This window comes from Astyanax mexicanus, chromosome 17 (genome assembly GCF_023375975.1).
Source record: "Astyanax mexicanus isolate ESR-SI-001 chromosome 17, AstMex3_surface, whole genome shotgun sequence".
Lineage (NCBI taxonomy): Eukaryota > Metazoa > Chordata > Actinopteri > Characiformes > Acestrorhamphidae > Astyanax > Astyanax mexicanus.
In genome coordinates this window covers 46176476-46191403 of record NC_064424.1, presented here as the reverse complement: position 1 = coordinate 46191403, position 14928 = coordinate 46176476, and the positions used below count along the sequence as shown (strand labels likewise).

The 14928-nt window shown below is 36.7% G+C and overlaps 1 protein-coding gene across 15 annotated transcripts in view; it reads right to left on the bottom strand.

Annotated features, from left to right (window-relative positions):
* The window catches only part of grin1a (glutamate receptor, ionotropic, N-methyl D-aspartate 1a), a 66196-nt gene that overhangs the window by 7559 nt on the left and 43709 nt on the right, over positions 1 to 14928 (bottom strand). For 5 of the 15 annotated variants that reach the window (XM_049466324.1, XM_049466323.1, XM_022676639.2 and 2 more), the window contains 5 exons: positions 14602 to 14711; positions 13102 to 13247; positions 12763 to 12819; positions 5390 to 5416; positions 3417 to 3527 (listed from right to left, as the gene is read on the bottom strand). In XM_049466324.1, the coding sequence (XP_049322281.1) occupies positions 3417 to 3527; positions 5390 to 5416; positions 12763 to 12819; positions 13102 to 13247; positions 14602 to 14711 (451 nt within the window). The remainder of the gene's footprint in view (positions 1 to 3416; positions 3528 to 5389; positions 5417 to 12762; positions 12820 to 13101; positions 13248 to 14601; positions 14712 to 14928) is intronic. The other 10 variants (XM_049466334.1, XM_049466333.1, XM_022676649.2 and 7 more) reach the window with 4 other exon arrangements.

Below are 14928 nucleotides of genomic sequence, written 5' to 3'. Positions count from 1 at the left end.
TAGTTAAGGCGTGTGAATAAGAATTAAGTTGTGGCCAAGACTTATTAAGGTGTGGGAACGAAATAATTGAGTCGTAGCCAGAAGATAAAAAAGCCTGCGTTTCTGTAAATTAATGTGCATGAAGAAACTGAATATTACATAAAAGCTCCTTTAATCCAAGGGTAATCTTATGTAATAAAATGGAGAGTGAACTGGTTTATTTTTATTTTAATGTCTGAATTAAAATAATAAGCGTAATAAGCCATTACCATGCTTTAGGATCTCATTCCCATGCCTTAAAAATTAGTAGGCACAAAACTATTATTTTTTAACATGATGTCACCTTAGAGGATCAGTAGTTAAGCTTATGCTGCAGCCAAATATATAAATAAAGCAGCGAATAATGATTTTAAAGCGCTTATTATTATAGTCACAATATTGCAGAGTGTTTTTTTTTTTCAGCAATATTATGGACAGAGTCGTCTAGAGGTTTCTGTGCCGGCTTTGCATCATGGGAACGCCTCTGTGCGCCCCTATGAATACATGTGCCCGTTATATATGTTCTCTGAGGAGGCTTGCTGTTGGCCCACCGAATCAAGCCCACAGCTCCCTCTGCTGAGAGACAGTGATCAACAAGAGAGACAGAGACACAGTACTACTACTACTACTTCTACCACCACCATCACAGTCACGAAAAAGAAAAGGGTGCAGCTACTACTACTACTACTACTACTAACACAGTGTAACGTGTATATATTTATATATTTGTTGTGGGACAGGTAAGTGGCATGCTTTCAGAGGAAGAGAGGAGCTGTGTGGCATGTATGTAGGGGACATCGACACTCATAAATCCATATATATCCATTTATATAGAAAGGAAACACTGATATTAAAAAATAAATTGATGATCAAACAGCTGTGGATGGTTTCGTCCTCCTGTTTGGACGCGTCCTTTCACCAGAGTACCAGTTTGTCCACCCCTCACTTCCCCCCCAATTCCAAATTTCCCACCATCATATCATTTCTCACACTCACACACACTCACACACATATAGTCGCACATTCATACATATGCACTCAAACCCAAAAAAAAGAGAAATAAATCAGTTATAAAAAAACTAATAAAATTAGCATTATATATAAATATAACAGTTATACCAACTTAAAAACAGAAGACAAAAACCTTAAAATTTTAATGCTAAAGATGCTACAAAGGATTGGTTGAAGCTTTAATGTAGTTTATGTGAAGCTTCTTCATCAATTTAAAGGTTCTTCACACTCATAAAATTGGCCCTTCTGTTGCATTAATTAAAAAACCCTTTGTAGCAGCTTAACTTACTGTAAAGGAAGTGTTTAAAAAAACAATGATCAAACATTACTGCCTTGATTTAGGTCAAATCTTCAAAACAAACTATGATTATCAACACAAAAGAACAGAGCTGTTTTGTAAATAAATAAATAAATAAATAAAACATTTCTGGGATTTCCTCATTGGTGCATGGGTTTCTCCCTGGAACAGGATAAAATAAAACAAAACAAACAAAAAAAAAACACAGTATGTTGCTTCCCTCAAGGTGGTTCTTTAGCAAAACATTAGCTAGCTTGCATTAGTCTTGCTTGAATCCTGTAAATCATTGTATTTTCGTCTACAAAAAGCTTTTATATCCAGAGAGTGATGAACAGAAAACAGAAGACACAGTCACAACTGCTCACGATCGAACTTCGTCCTGTGTTTTGTTAGTAACTTAACACAAGCTATGCAGAAGAAACAAAATAATAAATAATGATAAATAAGGTGACGATCCTAAACCGGAGGCGGGTAATGAAGTTTAAACAAGAGCTGTGGACCGAGGTCTTCATAATAAAGGTGCTACAAATAGTTGGGGTTTGAGTGATGGGCCTGGAATCCACAAAGCTACTAAACCTACTAAACAGAAAAAGCACCAAATACTGCATAAATCTGCCACGTAAGACTGGAATTGCCCAACCCAACCAAAGGAGAACCACTTTGGTGCCAAGAACCACCAAAGTTTGCAAGTTTTATTGGTTTAATCCAAAATTGGTTTGGTTATTGAACCAAATGTGGTCTTTCAATGGCAGAGATCTTTTATTATCAGTTAACAAAATCCAGTACTTGAGACTGAATTCAAGGACCAGGTAAAAAAAAAACTGGGTTCTTTGGGTTCTTCACTAAACCCAACAATTTGTTGGTTTGCAATTGGTGTAAATCTTTTGTTTTTTGGTTTTATATGGCATTGATCAAGAAACCCATTAAAATATCCCATTAAAACGTGCTACAAATGGAAAAGAACCATGTTTGTATGTGTTTTAACTTGATGTGAATGCTTTAGACTTTTCAATTTAAAGGTCACACCAACACATCTTTTACAAAAGTGGTTCTTTAAGGACCTAAAAGAGGTTCTTCTATGGTGTTGCTTAAAGAACCGCTTTAGCGCCTTTATTTTTTTATATTTCTTGTTTTTGTTTGTTTATTTAATAGCCAGGAGCCTTGACCCAAAATGAATTAAAACGCGTCCTTCCATATTTGTTTTCCCACTTTTAAGCAACTATCAGACGGTGTCTAAAAGGATGTAAATATAAAGGGACTCTGCATGGTGAAAAAAGAAGTTTTGAAGGTCTGAAAGAGAAGGTGTTTGGTTAACATAACATAATATAACATAATATAAAGTAAATGAATAAAACCATTAGCTGGCATGGTAGCATCTACTTTACAACTTTACACTCAAATGCCACAACAACACTTAAGCATGCTTTAATAAGGGGGACAAATAATGCAGGGTTGAGGAAGCTCATGTTCACTTCAACAAGATCAGGCACACACACACACACACACCAGCACACACACACACACCGACACAACCACAACCATAACCATAACCATTACCACAACCCACCGATTAAACAGACAAGGCACTGAAACACCACATCCAGAACTAGCAACATGGGAGAGAAGCAGCCCAAAAAGAATCAGGCGCCTTGCGTTGCCCCCCTCCTCTTGGAGTGCAGCTTTTATAGGTGAAGAACGCTCCCTCTCCTCCACCCCAACCCCACCCTTTGCTGTGTCCTGTGTCCTCTGTGGGGTCCTAAATCATCCTTTAGTCCTGCTGTCCTTATAGGGGCTAAGAGTTCTAACTGACAGATGGCGTCAGGATGGCGACCGAATGGCTGACTGACAGACACGTGACCACGGCCGAGACGCCGCGGATAGGAATGAGCGGGTTAACCCGAGTGGGATGGATGGCATTTAAGACAGAGGAAAAGAGAGGGAAAAAGAGAATAGGACAAAGAGTAAAAGAGACAGAGGTAAAGAAAGAGTGAGGAGAGAGGAGAGAGAGAAAGAGAAATCGAGCAAGAGGGTGTTAGACTACAGACTGATAGACTAAGAGTAGGAGATGCCATTCCTTAATCTTCCTTACCGTGTCTTTGGAGGACCTACGTCTCTTGATGCTGGAGGCCAGGGTGGTACTGATGGACCTAAAAGAGGGTTTCTTTTTGGGGTCGGACTCTGCTCTACCACTTTTCCTATCCTAAAATAAATATACGTAGAATAATTATTCGTGCTCTATGGCTGAAAGACACCATGCCTTAACCAACCCTCCTCCACCCAAACCACCCCTTATATATACTGTATAGACTATATATATAGACTATATAGTCTTATATAGACTTAGAGCTAGAGCTTAACCCAAACTATACATTAATATATTATTTTTAAGTAGTGGATAGATATGAGTAGAAAAGACTGGAGAAATTATCCTCAATTGAGAAATGTGGTCTTTAAAGGGCCTCGTTTATGGTGGGAAACTAAACGGAAAGCTATATAGTCATATATATGTATGTATATATATATACATACATATATATATATATAGAGTCATTCTAGTTCTTGGTTCAGGTCAATGATATCCCTGTTGAAAAAACTGCAGTGAAACTGTTGGAGCTGGTTGGCTAGGTTAGTTCTTGATCAGCACAGGGTATGAATTTGGTTTGGGTTTGTTGGTTTAGCTGGTCAACAGGGCCAATCACATCCAAGCTGGTTGATCAACATGATTAAGGTTGCCCACCAATATAACCACCATGGCCAAGATGTTTAAACACCATGACCAATGTGGTTGATTCGCAGAACCAGAATGATGACCAAGCTGGTTGACCAGAAGGTCCAACATGACCAAGCAGGTCAACCAGCATGTCCAAGTCTGACCAGAATTACCAATTGGCTCAACAAGCTGGTTGACCAGCATTACTTAGGTGGCTCACCAATAAAACCAGCATGGCAAAGTTGGTTATACACCAATATGACCAAAGTAGTTGATTAGCAGAACCAGAATGAGAAGCTGATTGACCAGAATGGCAAATTGGCTCAACAAGCATGTCCAAGCTGGTTAACCAGAATTACTAAGGTTGCTTACCAACATAACCAGCATGGCCAAGTTATTTGAACACCATGACCAAAGGGGTTGATTAGCAGAACCAGAATGACCAAGATGGTTGATCAGAATGGCCAAAATGACCAAGTCCAAGGTCCAAGTCTGATGACCAGAATGACTAACTGGCTCCACCATCATGATTAAGATGGCTCACCAATATGGACAAGTTGTTTAAAAACCATGACCAAAGTAGCCGATTAGCAGAACAAGAATGGCCAAGCTGGTTGACCAGAATGGCCAGCATAACCAGTTGGCTCACCCAGAATGACCAACCTGACCACTGTGGTCCTCCAGGTGGACCAACTTAACCATAAATCCAGCATGACCAAATGAGTAAACCGGCTTGAGCAAGTTTTTTGGACTTTATGGCCACTATGACTAAAGTTGTTCACCAGCTGATAGACCACCTAAACTATCAAACCTAACAAAAAAACATACTCTGTGTTGCCAGGAGCTTAACCAGCTAGATTACCAGCCTTGGTTTTATTTGTCGGGCCATGAAGGACCATCTTAAAATATCTGAAACCAGTCCCCAGCAAAAACTGGTCTTAAACTGGATTTTTTCAACAGGGATCTACAGGTTTGAGAGGTAAACTAGTAGGCTAGCTGTAGGCTATTGGGTTTTTCTAGACTCCTGACCCACCCATCAGCTTCATCCCATGAAATATTATGTTCCAACGTCCATTATCCATGACATCTACATGTATAGACTTCCCTGTATTTGTACCCCAATGTCAAGTGGACTTTGCATTGACCCAGCTCACAATGTAATCCTTGTATAATGTTAATTTACAGTATATTTATAAAGGCACAATGGCTCTTCTGTACCCGCCCCCTCCCCCCCTCCATCTGACCATCAAAGAGCCCCAAGGCTACTCTCTGGCCTCTACATTATGCCACGAGGGTACAGCACAAGACTGAGTGTGTTGGTGTGAGAAAAGCTCATGTTAATGTATTCTTACATCCTGAGTCTCTACAGAGGAAGAGGGCTGCATAGGGGAGGAGAAAAGAAAAATAAATGAATATTTATCCACTTGCTTTAAAGATCGTTAAGACTTTAAGATCCATAAGCAAAAGCAGAGGGAGCGGAAATGAGCTTGCTGAGAAAAGAATGACACTGAAGAAGCCAAGCAAATATATAAATATATATATATAGAAATATAAATATCACTTACTATCACAAACAAAACCACACTTTTAAAGGGGAAATACAGAGCAACCAATACAACCAATACAATACAATGCCAAGAGAGAGCTGAAGATATAACAGAAGACTGAATACTACATGATTAAATATATAAAGCACTTTCATCAGCGTTATACTTTATTTCAGGTATAACGGAAATTCACCCCACACCCAGGGAAGCTTAGGTTAAAGGTTTTAAAGCATGTTTTAAAAAAGAGTGTGGTGTGAATTTCTTCTGAATACATGCAGAAAGAGTGAGGCAGCGAACAAGAGGAACATAAACAGTGCAAAAAAAGCGTAACAGTTGACCTGTATCAACACTTTCAGAACTTTCAGAAGAGGCTGTTAATGCTCAATGAGTTTCTCAATGGCCCTCAATCTCATCAGACTCACGATTTCACTTCCATTTCAATTCCAGACATAAACTGATTTTTTCAAGGTTTAATAGATTCCATCTAGTCTTGGACTAAATTGATCTTGTGCTTGTGAAAAGTTTGTAAATGTCATTGGTGAAATAATTGTTCTGAATGATTACGATTGTAGATTAGGGTGCAACGGTACACAGAAAAGTCATGTTTCAGTTCACACCAAGGTTTGGACTTCGTATTTCAGTATAAGTTTGGTTTATAAACTTCTAAATACAAATACTCTCACATTTTTTCATTGTCCTCAATTGTCCTAATAATAACTAAAAACAAAAAGCTTCTACTTGGCTACAAATCAAAAAAGCATTTCTTACATTAACAGGCCAAAACTCTCAAAATTGGACAGCGGTTTGTATACCGTATTTTACGGACTATAAAGTGCACCATATAATAAGATGCAGTATCAATAAATTAGTTTGTTTCAGCTAAATATATAACAGTATCAAGGTTGGTGGTTCACTCACTCTCTATATAACCCTTTCAGAATGCTGTTTTCTATCTGTAATGCACAGAAAAAAAGATTCTTATATTTAACTATTACATCTGTATCGCAAATAAATCCAATTAATTAAAATATTTAATCGTGTTTTTGATTTTCATTGCATTGGAAGCCTGTGTAACATGTATTTTATATTTAAACAGTATAAAAACAAGATTAAAAGTGATTCTCAATCACATTCAATTAGTAAAAATTAGCTGTTACTTTGCCTCAATGGTACTACTCTTTTTCCAGTGTTTTTGCAGTGCGTGTGGCCAAGTTACTGTTTCATTGGTTTATAATGGTCTAATCTGATGGACAACAGCTCTTAAATAATGTTTTATGTAACGAAACATTTTGAAATAAAGAACATATGTGATTTCCATTGTAAAATTGAAAAGGTTAAAGGAGTAATTTTTATATTCTAGATATACTTTGTATGTCTGCAGGCCATGAACCCATACCGTTACACCCCTAGTATCAGTCAGCCTATCATCATCTTTTGACCCTTAATCTTTTGCTTAAAATATCTCATTTAAATATATATATTTAAGGAAAGGGAGGTGAATAATAAGACAAAAATACAAATTGGTAAATACATTAAATAGCACATTTCTGCCCATTTTCTACACAGTAATTCAAGATGCCTTGCACAAATACTGCAAAATATATTAAGTTTAACCTGAGAACATTCAGAACCATATACATGCAATATAATGTGGAAAAAATATATAAATATATGGGGAAATCAAAATGATTATCAGCTACAATGGATTAAATAAGAGCAGGAACTGAGATAACTCGGTTTACTTCATTTATTTTTACTGAATCAATCCTTTCTTTTAGTAATCTTTACTTCATTTCTGCATTCAATATTAGCTAATTACAATTGTTTAATTTATACAATATTACTCAAATAATTTATGACACATAATATACTATAATTCCTGAAATTGAAATATGTTTTAGTTAAAACACACATATTACACTGTCTCAACACATGGATGGCAGGTAATACATTCTTTATATAATGCTAAAAAGAATGTATTAAATTTACTTAAAAAGCAAATGCAGAAAGTTGCGAAACTTGCGACCCCTGCTGCAGAAGGAGTCTGTAATCTGTATTTATAGGTCAGTCCTCCCTCGACTGCAGGGACTAGACTCTGGAAACCGTGGTTTTAATGGTGTAGAGCCACGAAGAGCCACATGTGTATTAAAACACGGAGACGACATGTCTTCAGCTCAACAGAGCAGAAGTGAGAGCACGGGTTTCATGTTCTGACGTTGTTTTCTAACGTTACTATGTTTAGTCTCTTTTGTTGTCTTGGTTTTGCTTCAGGCCGTGCACTTCAGAATAACTTCTGCTCCAAGAAACAGCCATCAAGAGACTCGGCAGAGGGATGTGAGGCTGACTGCACATGCACTCGCTCTGAGCCGTCTGCGATTTTAACAAAATGAGCTAAAGGAGCTCCGTTTGACCGTGTGTAGGGTGAAGAACATCTACACTGTAAACCCATACGCTGTTTGGGTACTCCATACATAAAATTGGATTTTTCTAAACAAAACTCAACTATTTTGAGTTAGTTGAAATGAATTTGTGGGCTCATATACTGTACTATTCAAACTGAGACCTTTGAATTGAACCAACTTATAATAATAACTGAGTTTAGTCTGTTTTGCCATTAACAGCTTAATTTCCATTGGCTTCTGTCACAATATATTTGCATACTGGGTGTGTCCAACAGATTCTGAAAGACACTCACCATCAGTGTGTAGTGATTCCCCCTGGGCTACCTTATAGAAATAAATCAGCTTCCCCTTTAGTTGTAATAACTTAAAGTTTTAATTTATGCTAACTCAAGTTTTCATTTCCTATTATTTAACTTTTCTAAGGCAACCCGTTTCCTCAATTTTTTTTACGTAAATTCAACTAAAAAATTAAGCAAACCAGCTGCCTTAAGAAAGTTAAGAAAACTCAACTTATCCAGTCTTACAGTGTAACAAAAATGATAAAAAAGTTAAATCAACTTCCCTTTTAGTTGTAATAATTTAATGTTTTAATTTATGCTAACTCAAGTTTTTATTACCCATTAATTAACTTTTTTAAGGCAGCCGGTTTCCTCCAATTTTTTAAGTAATTTTAATTTATCCGGGCTCACAGTGCAGATGGGTTATTCAAAAGTGCAGCACACCTGTTACAGTATGTGAGTTAATTCAATTTACCTGCATGTGGACATATACTGTATGTGTACACACACACACATACATAACATAATTATACACACACACACATAGGAAAGACATACACACGAGTAGGCCGACACACAAGCTCTCAAACCACAAAGTGTAAAGGTAAAGTGTAAAGTCCTGCTAAGAAAGGAGGAGGTCTTGCAAGGAGGAACTGCATAGAGAAAAGTATGAGGAGTCTAATCCAATTACTGCAATTACAATGCAATTACAATGCAATTACACTGCAATTACACTGCAATTACACTGTGAAACAGTAGTTTCTCCTCCACTTTGGCTTAGCAGGAGACAACATGCAACCTTCTGTGTGTCTTCTGTGTGCATCAACAACATACACAAATACATATATACATATACATACGCATACAGTACACAAACAAACACAGCTACACATACAGTACACCAACCAGCCACAACATTACAACCACCTCCTTCTTTTATACACTGTAGTCCTTCTGGTTCTGTTTCCCTGAGTACTTTACTTTACTATTTATTTTTACTATTTACTTGTCTATATATTTATTTAATTTTTATATATTTAAAAATATATATTTGCTATATTTTTTCAGTTCTGAATTTGCAACCTACATGTTTTCTTTTGATTCTTAAATTAAACTTTTGGCATAAATTCCATAGATTTGACTGTGTAAGATTTTTTTAAATGACATTCAAACTTTTAAACTTTATTTATTATCCTGAACTGACAGTATTTTTGAAAAAAAAAAGTAAAAATGAATAAAATTCTGGATTTTCTCACATTATGAGAGTATTTGTCTATATACAGTAGAAATGCATGTAAAACTGTTAAGGACAAAATCTTTACACAAAAAATATAAACTCATAAATACAGTACAACTGAATTGCAGATTATAAACAGTATAGAAGCAAAAAATGAAGCAGAAGCAAAAACAACTTTAGTAGGAAAAAAATCCACAAAAATCTAAAGAAAATCCCCAGAAAATCAACAAAAACACAAAAATAAATGCAAACACTAGCAAAAACCTAATGCAAATATTTTTTTTTAAATAACTGTAAAGAATAATAAAGCAACCAAGTTATGCTTTTTTATTTTTTAATTTGCAACAGTTTTTATGAGCGGTCCTGAGTATTGAAGAACATATAAAAAAAAAAATAATAATAATAATAATAATAAAAAAAAATAATAATAATAATAACAATAATAATAATAACAATAATAATAATAATAATAATAATAATAATAACAATAACAGATACAGGGAAACAGATACAGAACTACAGTCAGTAATTGCTATATGTAACTACACAAGTATCCTGATATCTAGGCGATAAAGGAGGTGGTTTTAATGAAGCGGCTGGAGAGTGAACACAGTGTGGGGATGTGTGAGACTTTCAGGACATTGATTTGCCGAGACACAGACGAGAGACTGTGATCTTACCTTTCTGTGGCTCTGCTGTCTGTATTACAGCACAGCTCTGACCTTTAGTCAGTGAGCACAAAGCACAGCCGGCCACCTCCACACAGACATCACAGTCTCACAGTGCCTCATGCCTCCCCTCACCCCCCACCTCCAACCCTCCCCCTCTCCAAAAACCCACCCACAGCCCTGCTGGAGATCTCTCACACTGCTTCAAAGCAGAAGCCACAGGGCATGAGGGCAAATCAAGAGCCTGAGCGCTGAGAACTGCTGGAAAACAGGGCTGGAGCTTCAGCTGTGAGTGCTCCGCTAGCCTGAAGCACGGCCTGGATATGAATATATATATATATATATACACTGAATAAAAATGATGAGTAAAATTTACTTTAAAAAATGTTTCGCAACTTTCTGCATTTGTTTTTTTTTTAAGTAAATTTAATTTCATATAAATTTAAGTAACTTCAACTCGAACTTCAAGTTTCAAGAGTTAAATGTTACATAAACTTTACTTCATTTCTGCATACAATATTACCTAATTTATGATAGATAAGATATTATAATTCCTGAAATTTAAATATTTTTAATTAAAACACACATATTACACTGTCTCAACACATGGATGGCATGTAATACATTCTTTATACTAGTAAACTAAAAATATATATATTACATGCCGTCCATGTGTTGAGACAGTGAGACTTGGTCTGTTTACAGAATAAATCTTTGAGATTATGTAAATATTTCCATGTGTTTTAACTAGAAATATTTTAATTTCAGGAATTATAATATATTATGTATCATAAATTATTTGAGTAATATTGTATGAATTAAGTAATTGTAATTAGGTAATATTGTATGCAGATATTAAGTAAAGTTTACTAAAAGAAAGGATTGACTGAAGTTTAGTTCTCTTATTTACTCTGTGTAACTCTATTTAAGTCTTCAACCGAGTTGAAGTTACTTAAATTTATCTGAAATTAAATTTACTTAAAAAAAAGCAAATGCAGGAAGCTGCAAAACCTATTTAAAGTTCATTTTACTCATCGTTTTTTTCAGTGAGGGCTGGAGCTTCAGCTGGTTGTGCTCCGCTAGCCTGAAGCATGGCCTGGATATGAATATATATATATATATATAGAAAGAGCTTCTGAGAGCTTTGCCCTTGGGTTTTTTTGTTTTTTTGTGACATCAGTTCTTTCTTGAACTGATGCACACGCAGAAATACAGTATAAAAATAAACATACCATATTCCATATGACTACATATGATTCTGTCTTCCTTTCCTATGGTTCTCCTACAGCTAGCATGCTAATCTTGAACTGCCCATAAAGAGACTGGGGATAATCTGAAGGTTACTAGCACTGCTAAGGACTCCATTTAAAAGGTGCGTGCACTCCATTTAGCTGTTTTCTTCTTCTTTATAAATTGGGTAGAGAATTGTGCTAGTTGAAGAAACAACACATACACTGTATGCTCAAATATATAGAACACCTCTTCATAATCGTAAATAATAAAAAAAAGTAGCATTTAGCTATTTTAGGTTGCACCCATTGCTTTCACAGCTTATCTAGTCTCTGCAAAAATATACTGCCATAAAAATAAGATCTCTGGAAGCTTTTGGCACCATGCATACTAATTCCAGGCATGGACTACAGCTGTAGATGGTGCAATCTGCAGCATTCTCTAGAACGATAAAGCTTGAGACAATACTTTTATTATTTTTTTTGTACTTTTGTACTGAGTTAAGGAGTTTTGGGTTGAGGCTGATGAGGTAGATGAGGTTGTTGATCATCCTACACCAACATCTTTGACCTCACTAACGTTTTTTTCTTGTTTTTGTAGCTGAATGCAATCAAATCCTCACAGAAATGTTCCAAAATCTAGAAGAATGAAGAATGAGGGGGTGTCCCAATACGTTTGTTCATATAGTGTACGTAGGAACAGTGGGCCTTGTTCACCAATCGCTTTTAAGAAGACATTTCTTCTTAAAAACCCCACTTGTGTAGTTTTATTTCATGACGATTCTGATATTCCTTGATATTAGTTGATATTCGCTGATATTTGCTGATATATAATGTTATCTTATATTTTATTTTTGCTTGGTTTACAAAGAAAAAAGTGGGATCCACTTTAAAACAGCGGATAATTTTAGAGATAAACAACATATCATCGCTGTCCAACGAAAAACACTTATCTCTAAAACAGCAACTTTACAGGAGAGAGAAAAAACCTTGTAAACTTTTAATGGAAGTCAATGTAAAAAGAGTTTATTTCAGGTCATTTCGAAGAGTTTCTATTGGTTCGTTCATCAAGAAATTTTGGCACAGTGTAAGGGACAGTTTGTCTGTTTAAACTAAGTAGTAAACTAAAAATCGACAAAAATGAATATAAGTGTTTTTCATTGGACAGCAGTGATGTTATACAAAAATCAATAGGAACATATTGCTGAATTGCTGAATATCTACCTATTAACTACCTATCGATTTCTAAGCATGGTTCTGCAGCCTTCATTAAAATGTTCTCAACGATGTAAAGAAAATAAAAATGCTCAGATTGTGGAGCAAAAATGACGTAGCAACGAAATGGAGCAGCTTGCATTACGTACTAAAGATGGAGTCCCAGCTGCGCCCGCAACTTGACCACCAGAACTCTCCTTATTGTCCTGTTGGGACAGACAAGAGCAATGGGTCCGGATGGATCCGACTAGTCTGTTCCAGACCAACCCCGGGGTTTGTCTCATCTCTCGGCCTATCGGAGGCCCAGAAATGAAAAACGAGCAGAAGTACAGCCAGAGGTCGAGGACATCATCTGGCCGTCTCCAAGCCGGCCAAAGTGAACACACACCCAGGCTCAGAGTTCAGCAGTGGACCCTTGTTGGAGTAAAGAATGTTATAGGGGAGATCTTTAGGATTACGGTTCCTCCTGTCCGGAGGAGATCCCTTACCTGTAGGTTCTTCCTCCAGACGTTGACGGCCGCGAAGGCTAGCTGCATCTGCTTCCTGCGGGCGTCTTTGTGCCGCTTGTACGCGATCTCGATGAAGATGAGGAAGATCCCTGCTGCAATGCCACCAGCGACTAGCATGAAGACACCTGGATGAGAAAGACAGACAGACAGACATGCAGAAAATCATCAAAAACTAGCCTTAAAGACAGGAGATGTTTCTGTTGTGAGGGACACTCGGGTCCAACCCTTAGAGGAGGCTTTAGAGGAGCTCAGATGAAGATATAATCCATGTATCGTTGCTGTTGGAACTCATGATATGTTCCCATCATATAGCCTACGTGAAGATAAGTTGCATTTTGGCCCAACAGCAATATAATGTGCTTCACACCAAAAATACAGTGTGACAACTATAGTCAGTCCACCTTAAACTGACAAAGTAACAGATTGCATTGTCTTTTTTGAGTTAATTCGATTTAATTTCTAACTCACATTTTTTTTTCTGTTTTATTGGTAAAATATTGTGTAAAATGTTTATTCTATCACTTTAAACTGAGGGGTATGAGAATCACTAGAAAGATGGCGGCCAAAGAAACCAAGTATTTTCCTTGTTAAATGTGACGATTATCACAATATTACCATAGTTTAATGTGTAGTTTCAATGTTTTATGGCCAAATTCTTCATACCAAGCATAAACAAGATCGCTAGTAGTTTGTCTCAGTAGCAATCTACCTTGTCTAACTTTTCCGTTCCACCTTAAATGGTTCAACAGACACAAGGGGTTTCAGCATTTAAGGAGGAATGGAAAAATAAATAAAAAATAAAAGCTAATCAAAGCTAATTCTAGTTCCTCATCACAGAGGAATTAAGGAATGGACAGTAAAAAAATTATTTCTGCACCCAATCTCCCTCCACCCTTTCTGAAAACATACAATAAAATATGCCCTAAAGTTAACTATATCGGATGCTTTCGAAGGGTTTCCCATTTCTTAAGGGGCAGGATTCAACTCCTTCCTGAAATGGGATTGGGCCAAAGTGTTGCATAGTGTGCCTTTAATTGTTGGGACAATTAAAGCTTTAATAGGGGAAGTTGTACATTACAGATTGGAATAAATATTAAACAAATTGAGGGGGAGGGGCCATAGACTAAGCTTACAAATCTTACAACATACAGTTTTCAACTGCAGCCTAATATATATTTTATGAGAGTTACTGTATGAGAACGTTTAGCAACACTAAGTTGAGTTAACTAAGTAAACTCTCTGAAATCAGTCACTGTATCTAGTAGTTTGAGTTGGCTGACTTTTTTTGACACATTTTTTTTATGTCACCTGTCATTTTGTATGTATTTAGCACCAACACAGATTATCATGAGAGGAATAAACACTGTAAAAAAGTAAAAACGACAAAAAGGTATTGGACAAAAAAAGGCTACAGTACCTCGCCACTGCAGTTTTTGTCCAATCTCTTTTAGACTATCTGCACCCGAGAGTGGACCATACCTGCCATGTTCTCAAAGGTGAGTGTGGCTGGGGCATTGCTCCTTGAGTCACACTCCTGGTATCTCACCCAGGTTTTATCCAGGTCCTCCATGAAGCCATTCTCATGGGAACTGTGGGGTGTGGGGGGGAGTGAGGAGAGAAGTCAAACGTTATTACGGAGCATCAAGCTGACGGTACCTTCATTCCCACACGATCGTGAAAAAAAAAACAAACACAAGCACATACATACACACACACACCCATAGACACTCATACACATATACACAAACACACATAGACATACATACACGAACAGAGCAAATACATACAATCACACACACACACAAA